The 22,756-nt window shown below is 36.5% G+C and overlaps 2 protein-coding genes across 4 annotated transcripts in view; one reads left to right on the top strand and one right to left on the bottom strand.

Annotated features, from left to right (window-relative positions):
* Positions 1 to 524: 524 nt before the first annotated feature.
* Positions 525 to 18,854, top strand: LOC117912876 (HVA22-like protein k). Of its 3 annotated transcripts, none has more exons than XM_034827647.1 (8): positions 525 to 895; positions 1,932 to 1,993; positions 2,754 to 2,851; positions 8,208 to 8,259; positions 17,028 to 17,091; positions 18,080 to 18,175; positions 18,321 to 18,393; positions 18,484 to 18,854. In XM_034827647.1, the coding sequence occupies exons 1-8, from the start codon at positions 863 to 865 to the stop codon at positions 18,591 to 18,593; spliced, it is 588 nt and encodes a 195-aa protein (XP_034683538.1). In that variant the 5' UTR covers positions 525 to 862; the 3' UTR covers positions 18,594 to 18,854. The 3 variants fall into 3 exon arrangements, with proteins under 3 accessions (XP_034683538.1, XP_034683537.1, XP_034683540.1); XM_034827646.1 differs by having other exon boundaries at positions 18,285 to 18,393; XM_034827649.1 differs by having other exon boundaries at positions 877 to 895; positions 2,746 to 2,851; positions 18,285 to 18,393.
* Positions 18,855 to 19,097: 243 nt separating this feature from the next.
* Positions 19,098 to 22,756, bottom strand: part of LOC117912875 (G-box-binding factor 1) — a 33,285-nt gene continuing 29,626 nt past the window's right edge. Inside the window, exons 11-12 of the mRNA XM_034827644.1 lie at positions 19,919 to 20,044; positions 19,098 to 19,494 (exon numbers count right to left, since the gene is read on the bottom strand). Of these exons, the coding sequence (XP_034683535.1) occupies positions 19,393 to 19,494; positions 19,919 to 20,044 (228 nt within the window). The 3' untranslated portion in view covers positions 19,098 to 19,392. The remainder of the gene's footprint in view (positions 19,495 to 19,918; positions 20,045 to 22,756) is intronic.

Genomic DNA, 22,756 nt, shown 5'->3' with positions numbered 1-22,756 from the left:
ATTGTGATATCGTATCACTATTACATGGTTCATGACAACTTTACCCTAAAATCAATGGCTTATATTCATTATCTAACAAAACATAGATGAAGAACAGATGATGTATGTTCATAAACTAGAGACAATAATTCATTTAATCATATCATTTTATTTTATTCAAGCTTACTTATTTGTTGACATAACACGTGTGCAACAATACATTTGTTATCAGTTGTTAATATGTAATGTAATGACAACACATGTGCCATTATATATTTGTTCACATGTCAATATAACAAAAAAACGAAACTTGACATAACTACTTATGTTACACGAATGTTGCTCATAGCTATATGATCTTGTTTATTAACATTGCTTCAAAAATTATAAATATTTATTTATTTCTTAAAACTCATCTTATGGCCGTGTGGAAAATATTCTATCCTCAAACTTTGAATATAAAATTCATTAAAAATTAAATTTTAACAATAAAAAAAAAGCTCTTCAAGTGGTGACATGGTGCCCATTTTCTAATTCAGCTGTGAACCATCAACCAAGCCACTTTGCGAACAGGAGTTAAATTAGACCTGTGGCAGACGGCATCGCCCAATGAATCGGAGGTCTCAATTTTCGAATGGCGTGAGAAATTAGGGTGTAGGGCGTATGCAGAGAGTGAAGTGATTTGACAGAGAGCGACCGAGGACCACAGAATTTTCCAATAATAGCGCTTCCACACGCTCTCTCTCCATCGTTCCCTCCCCTGAATCTTTTCCGAGGTGGAGGAGCATCATCACCAATACGACGTCGTTCTACCCTCACCTGTGTCTGATGATAGGAACGAAAACGTTAGTGTTTGGTCCAATCATCAGAGCACATTCTTGAAATGGCTCTTCTGGGATCCACCGTCGCGAGGGAGGTCAGGAATAATCTTTAATCTTCCCTTCCCATGCCTACCTTTCTTTTCATGCTTGTCGGTTAGGGTTTCATTTTTTTGATCATCCGATTTCATTTTTTTTTAATTAGGCGTTTTTTTATGATTATTTATTTGCTATGCGATTCGATTATAAACTAATGATGCCAAATTCAAATTTGTTTCTTCACTCCAAGTATGGAAACAATGAAGATAAGGTTTCAGGCAAAAAGAGACTGTATGGGTGTGGAAACTCATGGAACAAACTTGTGTAGAACTGCTGACTTTGTCTGCTTTTGGATAAAAAAATGGAGACTGAGGAGCTAGTTGTTTTTGAGAAGAAGTTGTTTTCTGTCTATAGATATAATAAGCATAAAAAGAGATTCCAGTAGGTCTCAAAAACTGCAACATTTCTTTTTTTAAATTTTCTTTTCACAATATATATGAATAAATGGAACTAAGTTGATCTTAGAAATAAAATTTATAAAATGTGAAGGAAAAAAAAGAAGGAAAAAAATAGAAAAAACAAAAAATCTAAGACAGTTTTGTAGATGGAAACATGTGGAATGTACTGGGATTCCCTCAAAATGGTTATCCTCAGCTATCCCATTTAATACCCAAGAAGCCCTTTTCCTCTACGCCGTAACAATGACAGCTTTAATGCTGGATAGTATGTGTTTTTGTTTGTGCCTTGCACCAAAATTTGTGAAAAAGTGATTAGGCTTATTGAGCTAGAGTGGAAGTTGCACGGGCTTATTCTGATTGTTGAAGTCTGGAAATTGGAAATGAAGAAATTTATGTGTCGAGGATGATAATGTGATTGCTTAATTTGTTGAGAAGAAAGTTAAATATTATTAAACGGCGTCAATGTTTTAATTAAAACGTATAATGCAGATTGTGGAGGTAATAAGATCATTGTCTGAATTGATTTAGAACTCAGATGGAGTGCTTGAGTCATTCTTTTTGTGTTTGAATGGAATTTGTCATGTCAATTAAAAGTGCGAAAGATTTTGAAATTGACAACCTAATTCATCTGGTGCAGGTTGGGTTGCGATTGCTCCTTTGCCCACTTGGTTCTAACAATATTGTAATTCGAACAGTATGGTGAGCTTTGGATTGATATTATTTTTAATCACATTAACTATTACTAGTTTTTTTATTAGGATTTTGCAATAGCCTTGTTGCAATTTTTACTGCCAAATAACCAATTTGGTTTCTAGGTAAAGAATAACTAGTTACACCAAAAGATGTGGTCAATACAGCCAGAACCACACCCCCTATAACCTAAGTCAATTCATGAGGTTTTTTAAATCCACCGGTGAGATATACACAAAATACGTAAAGGATCATCATTAGGACTATCATACTTGCTGACCATCGATGAATTGATTGGATTAACCAACTGAAGTTCTCTTTAGTCATTATGTATTGAACATAAGCAAAAGCCTCAGTAATCATCACACAATAGTAAAAATTCATAGCAAATCCCGTAGCTACTTGTCCTAAAAAACAAGTGTAGTTCCTCCTAGATAGTAAAATATGTTGACATGAGAAGGAACATATTTACTAGTTATATCATCTGCAATTGCCTGAATAACCAATCATTAACTCTATTGAGATAGGTAAACCAAGGGGGTGCCCCCTCTGAGAACCATATATGAGAATTTTATCTCGTACAGCTCAAGTAGAAACACCTAAATACTAGTTGAAACGGTTATGTAATAGAAAGTTTCAAACTTCTTTGGATTTTGCAATAGCCTTGATTGTAAAATAAAAGATTGTATTTACACTTTATCCACTAAGAAATAGCAGCATAACACCATTATTTGGTTATATATGTAATTTTCATTGTTTAGTTCTGCAGCTGTTCTGTGGGTATTGTTTTGCCTGTGTACTCTACATTCAAGGCTATCGAGAGGAAAGATCAAAATGAGGAACAAAGGTGGCTTTTATATTGGGCAGGTTTGTGGAGGCATTAGATTTTATCTTATTTTTAATTGGTGACACTAAATAATTAATTCTTTTATTGTAAATGAAAATTTATATTTTACATTTTATGTAAAATCTATATGAAGTCGCTTTTTTACAATAATTTAGACTTCACATTTTTTCTATTGTTCAAGCAATCTAGGAGGTTAGTTCATTATAAGGAAATCCATTCTTGAGTCATAGGGTTTATTAGGTAGTAAAATGAAATTTTTTTTGAGGAGGGATATCCCTTTTGGAAAGGTCATGGTAGGAAAGTTCAGGGAAAAGCTAGAGATGGTGCTTTCGGGTTGGGAGGAAAGGTTATGGTGTTGGCTTGTGAGGAGTTTTTAAGGCGAGGACAAGGTTTGAGGCATGTAATAGGAGAAGTGTTGTGAATCTAATTGAAGATAGGGTATTAACTCCTTAATTTTTGAGATTTGATGGGACATGCTAGGGAATTAATCCTCTGATTTTCAGGATTGTATAGTTACATAATTCCTGATTTTCGAGATTGTATATCCATATATATATATATATATATTTTATTTTTGGGGTAGAGGTTTTCTAGGAATTAGTCTACTTTTTGAATTTGTGTAATTTAGGTTTTGTTTGGATACACTTCTTGCTTTTTGTTTTTTTAAAAACAAAAAATGATAGTAATTTCTATATAAAATGAAAGTACTCTTTGAGACTTAAACAAGATAACGACTCTTAAAAACTGTTTAAGAAATTTGAGGTATTAAATTTAAAAAATTTTAAAAGTAATTTTTAAAGATATAAAATTAGTTCATACTTTTTATATAAGGGTAACTAGATTTTATAAAGAAATTACTATACTAATTTCTATTTTTAAAAATAGAAAACAGAAAGTGTATCCAAACAAGCACTTAGTCACATTATTTTTGTTGGATTGTACACTATAAATGATGTATCATTTTATTAGAAATGGAATAAACAAAAATTATTCTTTTCCACATGGTATTAGGGCTTGTTCAAGGTCTTTAAGTTTTCTTCTAATTTTTTCCTGGTGGTCTTTGTTACCACCGATTTCCAATGTCTTTCATTGTTGCTATTCTATGCCTTTAGCTACCTGCATTGCTATCACCATTTTTTGTTTCTCAACAGCCTTCTTTACCATTGATTTGTTTCTATTTTGTTGTTACTATGTTGGAAATCTCGGAAAATTCGACCTCAAGCACTGCATTCCAAAACCAACCACTAATAAATGAATATCAAAATCTTCATCCCTTGTTCAGACTTAATGGCCGAAAGTATTTAGTCTGGTCTCAACATGTACGCACCTGACGGAAACAGGCAAGCTCAACCATTTGATTGGACTAACACCGAGTGAAGATGATGCCAAGTTTGTTGCTTGGGATGAGGATAACTCCATGATCATGTTCTGGCTGTGGAACATGATACAACCTGAAATGAGTGGAATGTGAATGTTCCTAACCATGATAAACGAAATCTGGAAGGTGGTAAAACAAATCTATTCTAAAGTCAAAGACGCAGTTTAGATTTATGAGATAAAGGTCAAGTTCACTCTACAAAATAAGATACTTTATCTATAATTGAGTACTATAGTGCCATTGTAAGGGTTGTAGTTTGAATTTGACCATTATCAAAATCTTGAAATGAAGTATAGGGAGGATGCTGCTATGTTTCTTATGTTTATTGAAAGAGAGCGGATATTTGAATTATTGGTTAGACTTAACATGGCATATGATCAAGTATGTGTTCAAGTTCTTAGGAAGGAATCATTGACATCTTTGAATAAGGTATTCTCAATCATAAGGATTGAAGAAAGGAGGAGTATAATGTGGACACTCTAGCAAGTGAAGGGTCTGTCCTTGCTGTTTTGTGCTCTCAAAGCAGTCTCATCTCTAGCACAAATTCTAGTAGAGGAGAGGTTACCAAGTAGGCAAGTAATGAGAATAACCTCTAATGTACTCATGGCAAGAAACCAAGACATATAAAGGAGATATGCTGGAAGTTGAATGGGAAGCCACAATTCCTCAATAGGAATGGTGGAAACTGAAACCAACAGTAGTCTGGACAATGAGGAGGCTAAGCAAATATTATACTTTTGCAGGAGAAGCCTAATCATGAGAATTCAAGCAGCTTGAAGTTTGAAGGACTCAAAAAGAAAGAAATAGAAGGACTTGGGAGTTTTCAAAAGAATTGACAAGTCATCTACTCATCCATTGTGGGAAAGCAAGGGGGTTGTTCTCTTTTCTTCGGTTTAAAAAATTGCTAATGAGTTGGCATGAGAGTTTTATAGGCAAAAAGAGAAGAAAGGCTTGGAGAGCACCTCCTCCTTTGCCTGTTTTGCACAAGCTAGCAGAAATGTAATCACAGAACCTTTGAAGGGCTACAACGCTCAACCTATCTCTTAAGGATTCCTTTATTTTTAACCAGTACTTATAGTGTCGAGGGTTTCTTCAAGATGATGTTTAAGTTGATTCCCCCCTCTTTGATAGACTTCCTTGAGTAGTTGTCGTCTAAGTAATTAGAATGCGGTTGTGGTTGTTGGTTGTTGGTTGTTTCTTGTTTTGCTTTTAGATGTATACTTCTTGTGTCCTAGGTGTGTCCCTTTTTTTGTTAGTGCTTTTAGGATATTCATTTGCTTATCCAAAGAAAAAATAGATGAAAACCGTTTTGCATTGTTCAAAGCATAAAACATTGAAATGACATAATAACATGTTTGTTAGCATGTTTACAAAAACAACTTTTGAAAACATGTCCTCAAAATGGGGATTATATATAGAAAATGTTAGAATATGGTTTTTTTTGCCTTCTAAAAAAGGCAAACACTTTAACTGTTGCGTTTTTTCATTTTCATAAAATGTGAACATTTGTGAAGAGCCATTTTCATTGCTGTTAACAAAAGGTCCCATAGCTTCTTTGATGCCAGGTCTTGTAATTTTATTCATCTTGTTACTTGAGCATTCCTTGGAGGCAAAATGGATATTGGACATTGGATGGTTTGTTGTGTTTTGGCTTCAAATCTTCAGTTGTACATGCCTGATGCTTATCTTGTTATCTTTCACCATGCTATGAAGCATGAAAGGATTATGCGGAAGTTGGTGCTTTCATGTGCATGGACACATTTTTTTTTTTTTTTCCTTACAGTAGTAGGTGTACAACATGGTTGTATAAGAAAATTTCCCCTTGTAGGATTTGTTACTTGAATGACATCATTGTTAACATTATATATATATATATATATATATATATATATATATATGGAAGGGGTGGGGGGTTCGTATTTATGGTGTAATCCTTTTTTCTTGTGTATAATGTGACATATACTATGGAAAATGTAGGTAATCAGAGTAGGGGGTTTGAATTGGGTGATGGTCTCTTTTTAAATTTTATATAAATTTGCAAGCTATAGATGTGAAAATAAATGCTAAATAATGCCAAGTGTTGAATTTAAAGAAATAAAGAATAGATAAGATGTAAACAACTATTGTTAACATGGTTGGCACAATCGGCCATGTTTGTGGCCTCTTAGGTCTTCCACAAGCTTTGATTGATTAAAAGAGTCTTCTCAACCAAGACTCTTCTTGTCCTTCTTTACATTTGGATTCTTTATGTTTTAATGCACCTTCACAAACTTCAAGGTGTTATACACAAACCTTATGCACAACCTCACAGTAATACAAATGGTAATGAATATAATAAAAACTCTCTCAAGAGTAGGTAAGCAATTTATGGCTAAAGAGAAGTGCTTTAATGAGATATGGCAAGTTCAAGCTTGGAGGTCTCTAAAAGTCTTTAAAAAGGGTATTCAATGAAGTATGAATGATATGCAAATATTTTATTGGCTTTAAATGTGTCTAAGGCATCATTCATATATCATTTGGGGTCAAACTAGCCATTAGGCACATGTTCCTTAGATGAGGTCAATCAATAAATTGACCACTTGACTAGTTGTTCAAGCATTAAATGCATTGCAGCTGCCCATTGATGAGCAAATCCATTGAACAGATTGATCAATAGGTGAACCATTTGCACAATAGGTCAACAACTTGATCAACCTCTTGGCAGATGCTAACAATTTTTTCATGATTTTTCAATTTTCAGCGAGGAAAGGGCAATATGTTGATCAATAGGTCAACCAGATGCTATGGCAATGCATTTGCAACTTTTAGTATTCATTTTGGGAACTTTTGATGCTCTGAAGTTTTTTAAAATATGAATTCACCTTTTAAGGACTTAAACCAATTTAAGACTAATTTTCAAGTTCGAAAGGTCTTGGTTTAGTCTCTTAACCTCTTAAAAACTTTGAAGTTATTTTCTTTGAAAAATGAGGTTCAAAGTGGTCCACTATCACTTATATAAGGTCTTTATCATTCTCATTAGTTGCATCTTCACCGAGGTTACATACAAAAAAAAAAAAAAAAATCATACTCTAACTAGGTCTTCACTTGAGTCTTCACATGATGTCTCTCTTTGTTGAATTGAGCTAAGCCTTAACTAGCTTCTTGGAGATGTTAGCATGCTTGATTTGTTGATATAAATAGTTGTGATCATGAGTAGCTATGCACTTAACTAAAAACCCATTAGTACCTTAACCTTGCTTTTTATCATCGAAACCTGGATTACCTAACCTTTGGGCTAACATACAAGGTTTTGTTACTTGAATGCCATTGTTTTTAATTTTTGATGGAATTTTACATCACCTTGGAGTTTACAGTACACACACATTTACATATTTTTTTATTTTTTTATTTTTTTTAATTTTTAATGGAGGAGGATGCAAGATATGGTCTAAACTTATCCCACTTGATCAATGATATAGTATAAACTTTTGTTTCTCAAATGGCATCGTTGATATTACATAAATATTTTTATTTATTTATTTATTAAAGAGGGGGGATGTTCCATATTGCTTAAGTTTCTTCCTTTCTTTCTTGTTCAAAGATATGGTATAAATTTTCTCACTGAAATAACATTATTTTTTAATGATTGATGGAATTGCATGCATGTGCACACAACACACATGTATTTTTAATTCTTTTCATGGAGGGGTTGCATGATACCATATAAGTTCTTTTTATTCTTGATCATAGGTATAATGTATGGTTCTGTTACTGAAATGACATTATTGTTAATCCTATGTGTGTGTATATATATTATTTATTTACTTATTGTATGGAGGGGAGTGTAAGATATGGTATATGCAGTTTTACCTTGATTAGAGATATGGTATAATGTTTTCTTACTCCAAATGGCATTATTGTCATGTTTGATGGAATTTTACATCACATTTGAACTTTATAATGCAACTGATGATGTTTGGACTTTGTATTGCTAATTTGACCCCTTCCAATATTTACAGCTTATGGATCTTTCAGCTTAGTGGAAGTGTTTGCTGACAAACTTATATCTTGGTACAGTTCTGAACCCCAGTGTTGTGACTTTGGACAAACATCTTTGGTTACACATGACAGATTATGCTTCCTTGAACCTCATTATAGAAGGGTTAAACTATTGTTTTTATATTTGTATTGGGTCTTTTATGACGAACATTATGTACTCATCTCATTGGGAAAATTTTGTTATTATATAACTCATAAAAGTTTGCCTATCAAAAAGAATAAAAGAAACTCATAAAAGTATCAAGGGAAGTAGGCCTTTTACTCCAAACACAATTTTATTTTAGGAATGCCCCTTGATTTTTTATGGATGTTATTTTGAAGGTAATCCAGAAACTTTATAATAAACACTTCATCTAACATTAATCAGTCTGATTAACAGAAACGAGTCTGACAATGCTCAGAATAATAAGCAGTTTTTTATGTTCCCCATTTTCTTATTTACATCTGTTTCTTTCCACATGTTTCATCTCCTTGTGCATCCCTTTGCCCATTCACCAGTTAACCATTAAGGAAATGACTAAAAGCTGTCTGGCATTATCATAAATTAATTAATTTTTTTTTTTTTTTTGATAGGAAACGATAACGGAATATATTGATAAAAAGAAGGTACAATTAGAAGGATGAGAAATCCTCCCACCAAAGAAAAACAAGACTACAAGTAATCAAATATAAGAAATACAACGAGAAAAAGACTAACGACCTATTTACACACCGCTAACCAATCAAGTTGTAACACGTTAAGAGGTATCCCCTTAAAAACCTTAGAACAAAAAGCCCATAGAGAAGCCAAAAAACGAATAGAATCCCAAAGATACCCTGAATTCCTTGCTTTATCCTCAAAAATCCTTGCATTCCTTTCCCGCCACACCACCCACATTAACGCGATGCACGCATCTTGCCATAAAACAACCCCTCTCTTAGAAGATCTGAAACCATTAAAATTAGTAAAAAACATGTCAGATACGCTCCTTAGGGAAACCCAATCCATCTTTGCTAACTGAAATAATCTGTGCCACAACCCCTTGGTCAAAGAGCAATGGAGGAAAAGGTGATCTACTGTTTCTCCATGCTTCATGCACAACTTACATATGTCGGGACTAAGTGCTTTGTGGGGTCTCCTCAATTGTAGCAAGTCATTAGTATTAACCTTCTTGTGCGCCACCAACCAGACAAAGGACTTGACTTTGAAGGGACTTGAGAATTCCAAACAAACTTAGTAGGGAACACTGGAGGCGACTCAGAATATTGGGATAAGGCCAGAAAGAAAGATTTGACTGTGAAAGACCTGAAGGAGATAAGGACCATGATCTCTTATCTGGAACCGAAGGAGATATGTGTAGACGATCAAGAGACCGCATAAGGCTTTCTAAATCTTCTATCTCAGGATCAGTAAGATTTCGGCGAAAATTGAAATTCCAAGAGAAAGGACGGGAATATCCGAGAATTGATGAAATAGGAGCATTTTTATCCGTGACTACGCTAAGTAATCTTGGATATTGTATTCCCAAAGGTTGATCCCCCCACCACAAGTCATCCCAGAACCGAATTCTATCCCCGTCCCCTACCACAAACCGAGTAAATTTGGAAAACTCTTGGAAGACTAGTGCAATGGCCTTCCAAGGACAACGATGAGACCATCTAACAATATTGTTGACATCCCAGCCATTGGAGTGAGATCCATAAATGCTTAAGATAACTTGATGCCACAAAGCTGAACCCTCCCTAGGATATCTCTACAACCACTTCCCTAAAAGAGCGACATTCCTCATAGAAATCTTTCCGAAACCCAAACCCCCTCTCGACTTCGGTTTGCACACAACGTCCCAATTAACCAAATGGTCTCTTTTGCCTTCCCCTACGCCTGACCATAGAAATTCTCTTTGCATTCTCTCAATTTTTGCTGCCACAGAGGCGGGAATCTTAAAAAGGGAGAGAAAGTAACATGGCATATGGGTTAGACAAGATTGAATGAGAGTTATCCTACCTCCAAAAGAAAAATACGCCTTCTGCCACCCATCTAATCTCCTTGATATCCTCTCAATCACAGGATCCCAAAAGCCACTCGCCTTAGGATTCCCTCCCAGAGGAAGACCTAGGTAAAGTATAGGCCACCCAGAAGCCTTACAGTCAAGCATCTTGGCTAGCCTAGAAAGGTGATTCTGTTCAATATTAATGCCATAGATGTTGCTTTTGTCAAGATTAACTTTCAAACCGGAAATATGTCCAAACACTAGCAGAACATTCTTAAGCGTCATCATATCCTCTTCTCGAGTATTGGAGAAGAAAATGGTATCATCGGCAAATTGTAAATGGGATACCCTTGTTCTGTTCCTACCCACCTTGAAGCCCTCCAAGACGTTTCTCTCCTCAGCTTTCAATAACATCCTACTCAATACATCTGCCACTATAGTGAACAAAAAAGGTGATAAAGGGTCGCCTTGTCTTAAACCTCTAGATGCCTTAACCCACCCTTTCGCATTACCGTTCACTAGGACTGCATAAGAAACTGAGGACAAGCAACCTCTCATCCATTTCCTCCATCTAAGACTAAACCCTTTCATCTCCAACACATGATCCAAAAAATCCCAACTCACATGGTCATAGGCCTTTTCAAAGTCAATTTTGAATACAACTCCTTCCTCCCCTGTTCTTCTTTTCTCATCCACTATCTCATTGGCTATGAGAACTGCATCCAAAATTTGTCTCCCTTGCACGAAGGCTCCTTGAGTGGAATGAATAGTCTCGTGAAGTACCCCTCTTAGTCTCCCTGCTAACACTTTGGCTATTATCTTGTAAAGACTAGTGATCAAGCTAATGGGTCTAAAGTCCGAGATTCTCCTTGCCATGTTTTTTTTGGGTAACAAAACTATAAAGGAAGCGTTGGTGCTCTGATTGATAATTCCGCTCCTATGGAATTCTGCAAACACTCTCACTAGATCCTCCTTTATCACTTCCCAACAGTCTTGAAACACTGCGATGGTAAAGCCATTCGGCCCAGGAGCCTTATCCTATCCATCTGAAAAATGGCCTTATAAATCTCTTCTTCAGTAAAGGGGGATTCCAATCTAGACGCACTCTCACCAGAAATAGGGGACCGATCTAAGCCTTCCACTCTCCACGATTCTCCAGAATGATTCGCGTAAAGCTTTTCGAAATACCTTAGGATCTCCTCTTTTATGCTCTCTGGATTATTCAACATGAGACCACTTTCATTCTCCAACTCCTTGATAAATTTCCTATTTCGCCTGCCGTTGGCCACCTTATGAAAAAATTTTGAGTTGCAATCCCCTTCTTTTACCCATTTCACCCTAGCTTTTTGTCTCCAATGTATTTCTTCTCTCAAAATCAACTCCTCTAGCTCCCCTTTTCTTAAAGCTCTTTGGACTAAAAGTTCATGGGATAGTCCCCCTTCTTGCTCTAAGGAATCAAAGTTAGCTAAAACAGATAATATATCTTTTTTCTTTTTACTTAGCTCTCCAAAAGAAGTCTTATTCCACTCTTTCAATTTGGCTTTAACGAACTGTAATTTCCTCATGAACTTGTGTCCTTCCCACCCATTTCCTTGAAACTCTCTCCACCATCTTCCAAAATTCTCCTTAAAACTAGAATGTTGCAACCACATATTCTCAAACTTGAAAGGCGTTGGACCCCACTTGAATGGATTGGTTTCCAAGACAATCGGCCAATGATCCGAAGTCCACCTTGGCAGTACTCCTTGAAGACTTTGAGGAAAGACTTGTTCCCACTCATTTGAGTACAAGAAGCGATCTAATCTCTTGCATACTGGATTCTCTTGCATGTTTGACCAAGTATATGATGCGCTCCTTAAAGGTGGATCTATCAATTCGCAATCTCTTATGAAGTCATCAAAATCCTTCATGCTTGGGGTTAATCTAGAACCTCCCAATTTTTCTGAGCTTCTCCTTATAACATTAAAGTCACCGCCCACACACCAACGCGGATGAGAGAGCCCAACAATGTCTGAAAGCTCCACCCAAAAATCCTTCCTTAGAGCTGAGTTGTTTGGGCCATAAACTGCAGATAACCACAAAGATTCGCATCCATCCAACGCAAACTTGATTGAGACCGAAAAAGAGCCTAACACTACCTCCTCCCTACGCAACTTTTTAGAGTCCCATATGACCAAAATCCCACCTGAAGCCCCACTTGCCGGAAGGGCTGCCCAATCTTTATTTCTGGCTGACCAAACACTACCCACAAACCTTCTATCACACTCCTCCTTTTTAGATTCTTGAATCATCACTACATCCGGCTTTTCTGATCTCAGAAAATCCTTAACCACCCTTCTCTTTTTCTTAGAACCCAAACCCCTGGTATTCCAACTGACTATCTTCATATGAAACTCTCTGACCCTGATCCCGAACCAAATCCAGTTGGTCTCACAATCCTGTAGAGCATCTGCTCTTCCTCCTGGAATATACCTTGATATCCAGAGACTTTAAAACCTCACGAACTTTTGCCATTTTCCTAGGGGATAGTCCTTCAATTTGGAACTCGCCCGGAGAAGAGCCCGCAATGCCTCCCAGGTTAACTGCAGCCTGACTGGAAACTGAGAGAGGGTTGACGCTCTCACACATCTGGTTGGGACAAGCAGGCTGGGTCACCTCCATTTCTGAAATAGGGATATCAACAGGATTTTGACCTTTGAAAGCATCGTTGACTCTCTTGAAAAAAAAATTGGAATTTACTCGGTTTTCCGTAGGAGCCAAAGATTGAGAAACTGAAACGGGAATCATGGGGGTAGAAGGACTCAGAATGGGAACGGAAGGGTTCAAGAGGGAATTAGTGAAGCCACTAGAAGAGGGAATAAGTTGCTGGGAAGACTGAAAAAGTGAATGAGTTACCTCCAGAGACTCCGCAACCATCGAACCACAATTCCCCAACAAGTTAGGCCCTTTACCTCTGGCTTCTGGCGAAGAAGGCAAAACCATGGCTGCTAAGCCACGAGGAACAGACCCCACTCGGCCCAAAAATCCTTCCATATCTTCGTCAGATGAAGCTTTGTTCGAAATCACTTCCTTTCTCGGCTCCGAAGCCCTTTCCCCTAAATTCTTCTTGTGAATCCTAGGAAATCGAGGAGAAAAAAGAGAGCTTGCACTTAAATCTCTTTTTGCCTGAGATTCGGCACCTGAATCTTCAGCCCTTAAGTCCTCTTCACTATCCACCTTGGTTTTTCCGCGCGAAATGGGCTCGCTGCTGCACCGTATTCCCCGTCGGTGCTCTGAGCTTGGGGGAAAGAAGGTTGCCCACAGCTTCCTTGAACCTTGCATCACCTTCTTCTTCGCTATCCTGCTCGACTGGACCTTGAGGAGTCCGGGGTCTGATTTCCCCTTCTCGTTTGCAGAAGACGAGTCTTCTTCCTTGCGTAACGAAGCCCCAGTCTCACATGGAGTGAACCCTTCTGGGCTTAGGCCCAACCCCATTGGGCCTTTAAGCTTGCAGCCCATTGTATCTACTTTTAGCCCAGGCCTTGCCAGCGACTGGGCCCTCCTCTCACAGGCCCGACAGCCCACATCGTTGATAGCTTCGTCTTCTCCGGCCCACTTTTCTCCTGCTACTTCGATCCCGTCCATCCCATCTGTTTTCAAACAAGACTGTGACGGGAGCTGGTAGCCCTTGTCACATTTGCCGGCTGAGGTAATCATAGCCTTACCCTTTTCACCCTCCTTCCTTTGTCTGCTGTCTTCCCCGACACGATATCTCTCACCCGCCGTTGATCTTCCACTCTCCCCTCGTCTTCCTCCATCTGTCCCCGAGTGAGAAGCGACAGCCACCCGAGTCGACTCACCTTTTTCGCCACCTCTCCTTCTTTCTTCATCTCCGACCACTACGACGACGACTGTAAACACCCAATCCCCATCAGACACTTCTATCAGAGCTGGAAGGATTGCCCTATCCCTCATTGCAATCTTTAACCTCGCCCTGCTGAGATCGAACAGCTTCAACATGCGCCAATCGATTTCATTTACTGTCCCCCATTGCTCCACAATCTTCTTTAGGTGTACCTCCGACCATAGGTGAAATGGCAGCCCCCGTAATTCAATCCAGCCTTCTCTAAACTTCCCGTCTATTTCCGCGTTCTCCTTCGGCGACCATCTTCGCAACTGGATGATGTTCCTTTTCCCAACCTTTATCATCCTCAAATCATGGAGATATATGGCTTCCTCGATTGTTTCAACAAAGAATACACCACTTCTATCTGAAATGGGTACAACCGTTACAACGCCTTTCTTCCCTAAGCTTCTCGCCACTGATCTTCCAACCTCAACCCAATTCTCCCTGTCAAACTTGTTTTCACACACCACAGCTCGCGCCCATCTCCCAATTGGAACTAGACCACCTCCTCTTGGTCCTTCATCACAGACTACCTTCGCAAATGATCTGTGCATCGATCCCTCGTACTTGTGAGGCCAACTTTCCCCTCTTATATTCCTTCCCTTTGCTATTACATTCGGATAAGGGGCCATCAACAAAGACAATAACGCATTTTTTATATTCTCCCAACCTTGCCCTTGTCACCCTCAGGAATGATCAGAATGGAAGGCTTTCTGTTGGTAGTAAACTGGCATTAAATGTAATTCCGGTTTTATCCTATTGAGATGTTTCCCTATTTACCATAGGCTTCTCCTATTGACCCTCAATAGAAGGGATGATAACAACTTCTACTGGCCTATTAAGAAAAATGTGTAAGATGAACTGGCAACTTGCCATGGTTAGATTGTGGAACAAGTTATAGTGCCATCAGATGGGCCTGAAATCTACTTTGTATGTCTATAAATATACACACAAATATATGTGAAAAAGGTAATAAAATCTCTCTCTCTCTCTCTCTCGATGAACATGAATGGTAGGGGAGAAGATAGTGTTTGTATGTTTTCCATAAATTAGTTGCACTGGTGGAGCCAGCTGAGGCCCAAGTGCCTTCCCCCCACCCCATAGAGAAGGTTGAGTAGCAATTAGCATTTTTTATCATGTACTTGGATAAAACACAGGCATAATCCTCTACAACTGTGCAAGATTTTATTTAGCAACTTCTATTTGTTTGTAGATTACTTATAATAGTTCAGTTGCTTGGATGTATCTCACTCAAATACTACCCGTACCACTTCTTTTTGTCTTTTGGAAGACAAAAGAAATTGGAAAAAAAAGAAGTATTATTGGATAAAAGTAGTTCCCCAAAGAGTCCACAATTATTAAAATGAAAACCAACATCTCAAAGCATGTAGGAAGTGCAAATGTGATGATGACAAGAGCTTTATATTTGTCCTCAAACTAATTCTAAAATTTCTGAATATATATATTTTTTAAAAATCTATTATGCAATTGAATAAACATCACTGGATGAATAATGTTGTACCAATGGAGCTTTAATGCAAACAATGTTAGTTCCAGAGTACAAAGATAAATAATCCACACAAAGGTGGTTTTAACGTGGTTCGACCAATCCTGCCTATATCCATGGATGAGAGAATTATTCCATTATATCATAGGGAATATCATAAATGACAAAACCGGATAAAACTATTAGGCTCCTAAAACATCTCATGTTTCCTTGCTTGTTGTATCAACACCCTAAACTATGAGTCCCTTGTTCTAGCGGGTGTCTTCTATTATTCCTTACATCTTTATGCACCTCATATAGTCTTTATAAACCCATTTCTATCTCATAACTTTTTTTTTTCTCATGACATATTTATAAGGATATTCCTAATAACTTTCCTTATAGATATAATATTACAATAACATATCAACTTAAGAAATATTTTTTACAAAAAAGAAATCTATACTAATTAGGAATTTAAGACATTTTCCAACAATCTCTACCTTGGATAAAATTCCATTAAGTCAATCTTCCATCTCTTCATGATACACATTTTTTGTATCACATCCTAATGAGAGCAATTGACTTCCTCCTTTCAACTAAAATTCCTTTTGTCATTATCTTGTGTGCTCTGTTTTTTTTGGCTCTTCTAGAAATCTTCATTCTTAGCTATAATACCAATATGCTGTGTCAGCGAAAGTTTTAGCGTAAACAATGTTAGTTCAAGAACACAAACATAAATAATCCACATAAAGGTTCATGAGGTTGTGACGCGGTTTGGTTAATCATGCTTACATCCATGGATGAGAGAAAATCATTCCATTATACCACAAAGAATATTACAGAGGACACAAACCAAATATAACTATTGGGTTCTTGAAACATCCCATGTTTCCCTACTTTTTGTATTTATCAGCGAGTGAGGCAGGAAGCCCTAATGCTACTTTTTATCCATTTCATTTAGAGATGCAGTTTCAGTGTCAGTTGCCATATACTGATATACCCTGAATTATGAGCCCCTCATTCCACTGGGTGTCTCCCATTCTTGACATTTCTATGTACCTCCTATAGTCTTTACAAGCTCATTTCCATCTAATTAGGAATTTCAGACATTTTCTAACAAATATAAACATTATAATTAGAATTTAAGGTTTTATATATACTTCTGTCCTTTTATTACTACTGGAGGGTGCTCCCTCTTGATTAAATCTCTGCTTCACCCCTAAATTTAGCTGTGTTGCTTTCTAGTGTAAAATCAGTCCATAATGAAGTTAATTTGTTTATCGTCCACGCCTGCATTTTTTTTCTTTTTCTGAACATGCATTTCTTCAATTAGTTCCTTTTCCTTATCGTCCTTTGTGATTCAATTACTACTTTTTGTGGAGAAATTGTTGAATGCAAGCTTGATAGATCCTGTGCTGCTTGTTTTTCTGTACAGGTCTCCACTGTACTATCATCTCAAGTTTGCATTTCTTGTTTGGCTTCAATTTCCATCTTCTGGTGTAAGTTTAAACTATTGGTTTTTTTTCTTTCCGTATATGGAGAGAACTGGGGGGAAAAGGATGCATATCATTAATGGTTTTGACTTGTGTATTATGTGTCTTTCCTCATTTCATATCTCATTTTATACTATTCTTTTTCATTTATGTTGATTATTTATCATCTCATGTTAAAGTTGCTTAGCCAATATCCGAGGTTTGTTGGATAAAACCAAATATGTATATTGGTGAAATATTTTGTACCGAGTTCACATCTCCATATTTGAGATTCAGTGCTGTTGATTTAAAATTTAAATCAATAGTCTTCAAGAAAAGCAAAAGCAAGTTCCTATGTCAATGGACATTTTGCTCCATACGCAGTGTTTGGAGTTTTCCTAACAGCCTTCTGATATGCTTATTATTTTCCAATCAAAAGGATTATTTTCTTCCTCTTCCTTTTTTTTTAAATTGAATTTTTTTACCTGGTAATAATGCTGAATTTGAGATCTATAGGACACTCTTGAAAAAATAATAATCCGCGTGTCATCAGTAGAGGCAAATATGGATGTTTTATGGTATTGAAAAATTGAGATCATTTCATTGTATCAAATTTGAAATTAGTCCATTGTGTTTTAACTAACATGGGAATTGTTGGTTTTGTTTTCCTGTGGCTTTTGAAACTGCAATTGTGATGATTCTGAAAAATCCTTGAGATGACACTGTTGAATTTTTATTTTTATTTTTTTTACTTAACCTGCTTTTGAAACTGCAATTCCTCTCTGTGTTTGTGATAATATTGAAAATCCCTGAGATGAAACTGTTTAAATTTTTTTATTTAACCTTTCTTTGGCGATGATTCAACTTCCTGTGATGCATCCAGCCAAGATGGAAAATCATTGGTCATATATCATGATTTTTACATGCGGTGGACCTGCACATTTTATGCTGTGATTCAGATGAGCAATAAACTGATAACCTGATAGTTGATATTGAACTGCTTGCTTTGAATCAGGGTGCAAGGCATTTATACATGTGCTACCTGCGTCCGTTCTTCTTGAGGCATCAAGCCAGAATTGATCAAGTTGTGGGCTCTGCATATGGTGAAATGGCAAGTCCTTTGATCATCCTTTGATCATTTACCACCAGTATGCTGGGCAGAATAACCTGTGTTGACATTGGATACTCATTATTGATGCTTAGTCATCTCTAGAATGCAGAATTCAGAACGGTCTATTGGTTTCCTTGATCTACAGGTGAAGCTCATGAGTTCACACCAAGCAGAAATCCAGGCTGCCAGGACTCTATTCACAACCATTATGGCATCAGGCAAGAAAGATTACATCCTCACTGCCTTTTTCAATTCACTAGTTTCCTTCCTGCTGTCAAATGAAACTTAGTGTCTTGTTTCTGGACCAGCGAACCAAATATTAAGGGGTGAAGTTACCTCGGTTCAACCACAATCGCAGAATGTGGTTGAAGGGCAGAGAAGAATAATTTCAGATTCTGGGTCAGACCTTGATGATTGACACTCCTTTCCTGTTAATATGCATGCTTTGCAAGCCTTTCCTGCTCTCTGTTTGATGAGTTGTGTATATTCCATTTTTTTCCTTTTATTTTTGTTGTGTTATAACCAGGTAGTTATTTGTTACATAACTAACTAAATCACTCTCTAGGAAGAGTGAAACAAGAAAGAGAAAAATGTTGAATCTCTTTAATAGTTTGAAGCTTGTTTTATGCAACAAAAGCCTTCCCCTCCCCAGCAAAAGGCGAAAGGCTCCATTACCCAATTTCTTGATCCATTTGGAAGATCCTTCAGGCGATTACCTGTATTTTTATGGAATGGCGGTTATGCTTTCAAGAACCAAAAGGAACCCATCAATGTACATAAGCTCCGGCCATGGAGATATTATTATAGGGAATGAAAGGCAAGAGGCAAACCTAGTCTCAGATACGATGGAGAATTGAGGTATCATAATTCACAACTTAGTATGTATGTTCATAATGGATAAATTAATCAAGCACACGAGACATCGCAAACAGAGTGTAAAAATCCCATTAAATCCTGATAGTCATCAAGAAAAAAAATCCCTATTAAACAGCTGTCTAAGCAATATGACATTATTATTTTTGTCAATTCTACTCTTACAATCACCTGAGCTCCAGCTCCAACTCGGAAGTTTTAATTTTGTAAATCAAGTTACAATTACAAGGGTAGGTAGGTTAAGGGTATAGATTAGTAAGGAAATTAAATGCTTGATTCTCAATTAAAGCCAAAGTCAGAAATACCTGAGGTTTTAAGAAGAAATTTCAATGTCGACTGCATACTCAACTGTTGCCCTCGACGCCCTGAGATTGGAGTTGTGTGGGGTTTTTCTCTTTGAGGTTTGCAGCCACTGCATCTGCTCCACATACCCGAGTCAATTCTTCCTGTTTGAGCAGCAAAATCATCGTTGTGATTAATAGGTAAATAATTTTTGCTGAGACAAATGAAAAGCATAAAAGGAGAGCTGAAGTCTGGTAGCTAATATAGCTACCAATTAGTACAAATATTCGTCTGTTAGCACTATTACAGTATAAAACTAGACCACAATTGTCATCTCTTTTCAATTCATGTGGTTCATACAAAAACTGCAAGCAGTGCTTTCATGAAGAGCCAAAGAAACTTGTTTTAATTTCAGTAAAAATTTGGGTATGGTCATACCTAGATTGATAACCTGCAAAGGTTTTATTTCCCCTTCCCCGTATTAGGAAAAATTTGGAGTAAATAATAATAATGAAACTCAAAAAATGCAATGCTTATTGAAATAACATAAAAAGGACAAGCAGAGGGAGGAGGCAGAGAGAGGGAGACCTTAATGGAATTATTTTCAGATGTAAGCTTCTCGCATTCCTCAGAAAGCCTCTGCAGCTCATCTCTGAGTGCAGTATTCTCAGTGCTCAAAGTTTCTACCTTTGCTTGTAGTTCCTCACACTCCGCCTAGTGAGAAGAAGTATTGAGAATTCTCGCTCAATAGAAGTTATAGTTAATAAGCATTTAAATATGAAACTAAACAAGCATAAAATTTCACCAATATAATAGGATTTGAAACAACAAAACTGGAATACTTTCCAATATCTATTAAATGCTCCTTGAAGTAAAACACATCACAAACAGAACTTTCAACAATCAACAACAGCCCCTAATTATTCCTGTGTTCTAGATGAATTCCAGATAAATAGGAGAAATAATATCTTAAACCTTGGAAACAATATGCAGTAGGTACCCTTGGTTTTGTTTGCATCTAATTTCCAAAAGAGTTGGGAATACATCCTCTTCTTTAGTCCAGGCTACATCCTCTTCTTAAGATTTTTCATGATCATCAATCTCCTAATTTATTCCGCAAAAGCAACTCTTTAATAGCCACTTGAACTTCTCTTTATTCTACTTAAATCTTCCTTGCCAACAGCTTTTACTAAAATTGGAACAACTCTGTACCAAAGTCAGCCCTTTTTATGTTGAGGAGTTTGGTCTAAGGAGTTGAAGAAATATTGGAGGTAAGAAATCTCAAGCTCTCTGACTTAAAGGAGACAGAAACACCAGATTCTTTTAGAGTGGCTAATGCCCACTGGCGGGGCAACTACATCAGCAAGGATTTGGGGTGGGTAGGAGGGATGAGGGAGTGGCTTTCAAAGGTGTCTGACATTTGTGTGATGGTGGCAGATTTTTTTAACATCTTTACTTGGACCCTAGAAAAAGGAGACCAGAATTGGAGGGTTTAGATTCAACTCAACTAATGAGGCAGATAGGGAAGGCTTGGAGGGATTGTTTGATTAGGAGGTTTTGGTTGCTTTATCAAGACCTAGATGAGGACAGCCTTGGAGCATGATGGTCAGACAATAGCTTTTTGACAAATTTGTGGGGGGCTTCAATGCAAGATGAGGAAACAAAATTCTTGCAAGACTTTCATCTGCAAGGTTTTTTTGAGCCAAAATCTTCAATGCCATCTTAATTCTATTGGTGCCCAGAAAGGGAGGTGCTGAGAGCATAAAGGTCTTTAGACCAATAAGTTTGGGTTGGTGTATGTATAAGCTTACAGTCAGAACAAGCAATCAAGTCCTCCTTATACGTATCTTTTTGGATTGGGTTAGAGTGTTCATAGTTCATTCTTTTATAACCATAATAGGCTTTGTTGATTGGTTGGTACCAACAAAGGAAAGAGCAGTTATTTTTTGTAAGCTCTCTTTCCTTCTGTTTACCTATGCACATTTGTATGCATCGTGTGTACTTCGGTGCGTCCTTTATCAGACACTTTTAATGCATATCATTGTTTTGCCTATAAATAAAAAAAGAAAAAAGAAAAAGCATAAGCTTTTGCCAAAGATCCAAGTTAATTAAAGAGATATTTGGCTAAAAGACCTCCAATACTATTGAAATTGGAAGAATAGCCTTCCTTATAAAAAGAAAATAATAAAAAAAAAAAAACCCCAGTTGAGATGCTTTTGCCCCTCTTTATTTTCTCAAAATGTCATTTCCTCTCATTTGTAATTCATTTCTCCTCTTTCTTCATACCCAACTCTCCTCATTCCTCATACCTAGCTCTTTCAAGTTTACACTTTGTCCCTTTTTCCAAATAATGGCTCTCTCTTTAGGTTTACCACATTCTCCCTTTTTCCAATGAAGTTCAAACCCATAAAAGATCATTGAATAAAGAAAATAGATCAAAGATCAATGAACAAAGTACTCTCATCTCTTTTTTCTTCAAAACTTTTAACAGTTTTTATGATTTTCTTTTAAAGTGGTTTTTTTTAGTTATTTTTAGTTGAGATTTGTTGGAGTTGTTTTTTGTTGGGGTTTGTAATTGTTTTTTGTTAGGATTTCTAGTTAATTTTTGTTAGGGTTTTTTGACGTTTTTTGTTAGGGATTTTTATGGTTGTTGTCGTTCTTTTTTTTTTTTTTGTTATCATTTTCTTTTTTTGGTTTTTTGCAATCTCAATTTTTGGTTGGGTTTTTTTGACATTATTTTTTGTCAAGGTTTTCTATGTTTTTTTTTTTTTTGTTTTTTGCAATTTCAGTTTGGGATTTTGGTTGAAGTTTTTTGAGGTTCTTTATTAGGGTTTTTTTATGGTTGCGTTTTTTTGCTGTTGTGTTTTTATTAGGGTTTTTTGTAGTTTCAAAGATAAGTTAAAAAGTTGTTACTTGCTAAATCTTAAATCCTTAACAAGTCCTAGGATCAAGATTGATAGATGGATAAACAAGATTGATGGATAAACGGAAACTTAACATCAATTAAGTTCTTTTTAAATGAAACTTAACCATAATAAAGTTCAAATGACTACAATAAAGTTTTCTCTATAAATGAAATAGAAACTTAACCTTATTCAAGTTTTTTGCCAATGAAACTTAACTATAATATAGTTCAAATTATCATTATGATTGAAAACCTAACATCAATTAAGTTTTGCTTTAAAGCAAACTTAACTTTGGTCAGAAAACACCCTTAAAAATGACAAAATGAAATAGAATGAAAACAAAAATGTGGGAATGTAAATGTTTTTGAAAGCAAACAAAACAAAGAGGGTCATTTCTCAACAAAATCAAAGGGGGAGGTTACTTTTACAATTTGATAGTTATATTGAGTCAAGTATGCAAATCACCCTTAATTAAATGAATGAAGTTATTGGAAAAGTTGTTTCCGTGCAAAATGCCATC

This window comes from Vitis riparia, chromosome 4, assembly GCF_004353265.1.
Source record: "Vitis riparia cultivar Riparia Gloire de Montpellier isolate 1030 chromosome 4, EGFV_Vit.rip_1.0, whole genome shotgun sequence".
Lineage (NCBI taxonomy): Eukaryota > Viridiplantae > Streptophyta > Magnoliopsida > Vitales > Vitaceae > Vitis > Vitis riparia.
Note: the sequence above shows the minus strand (reverse complement) of the source record. Positions and strands in the feature narration are given on the sequence as shown.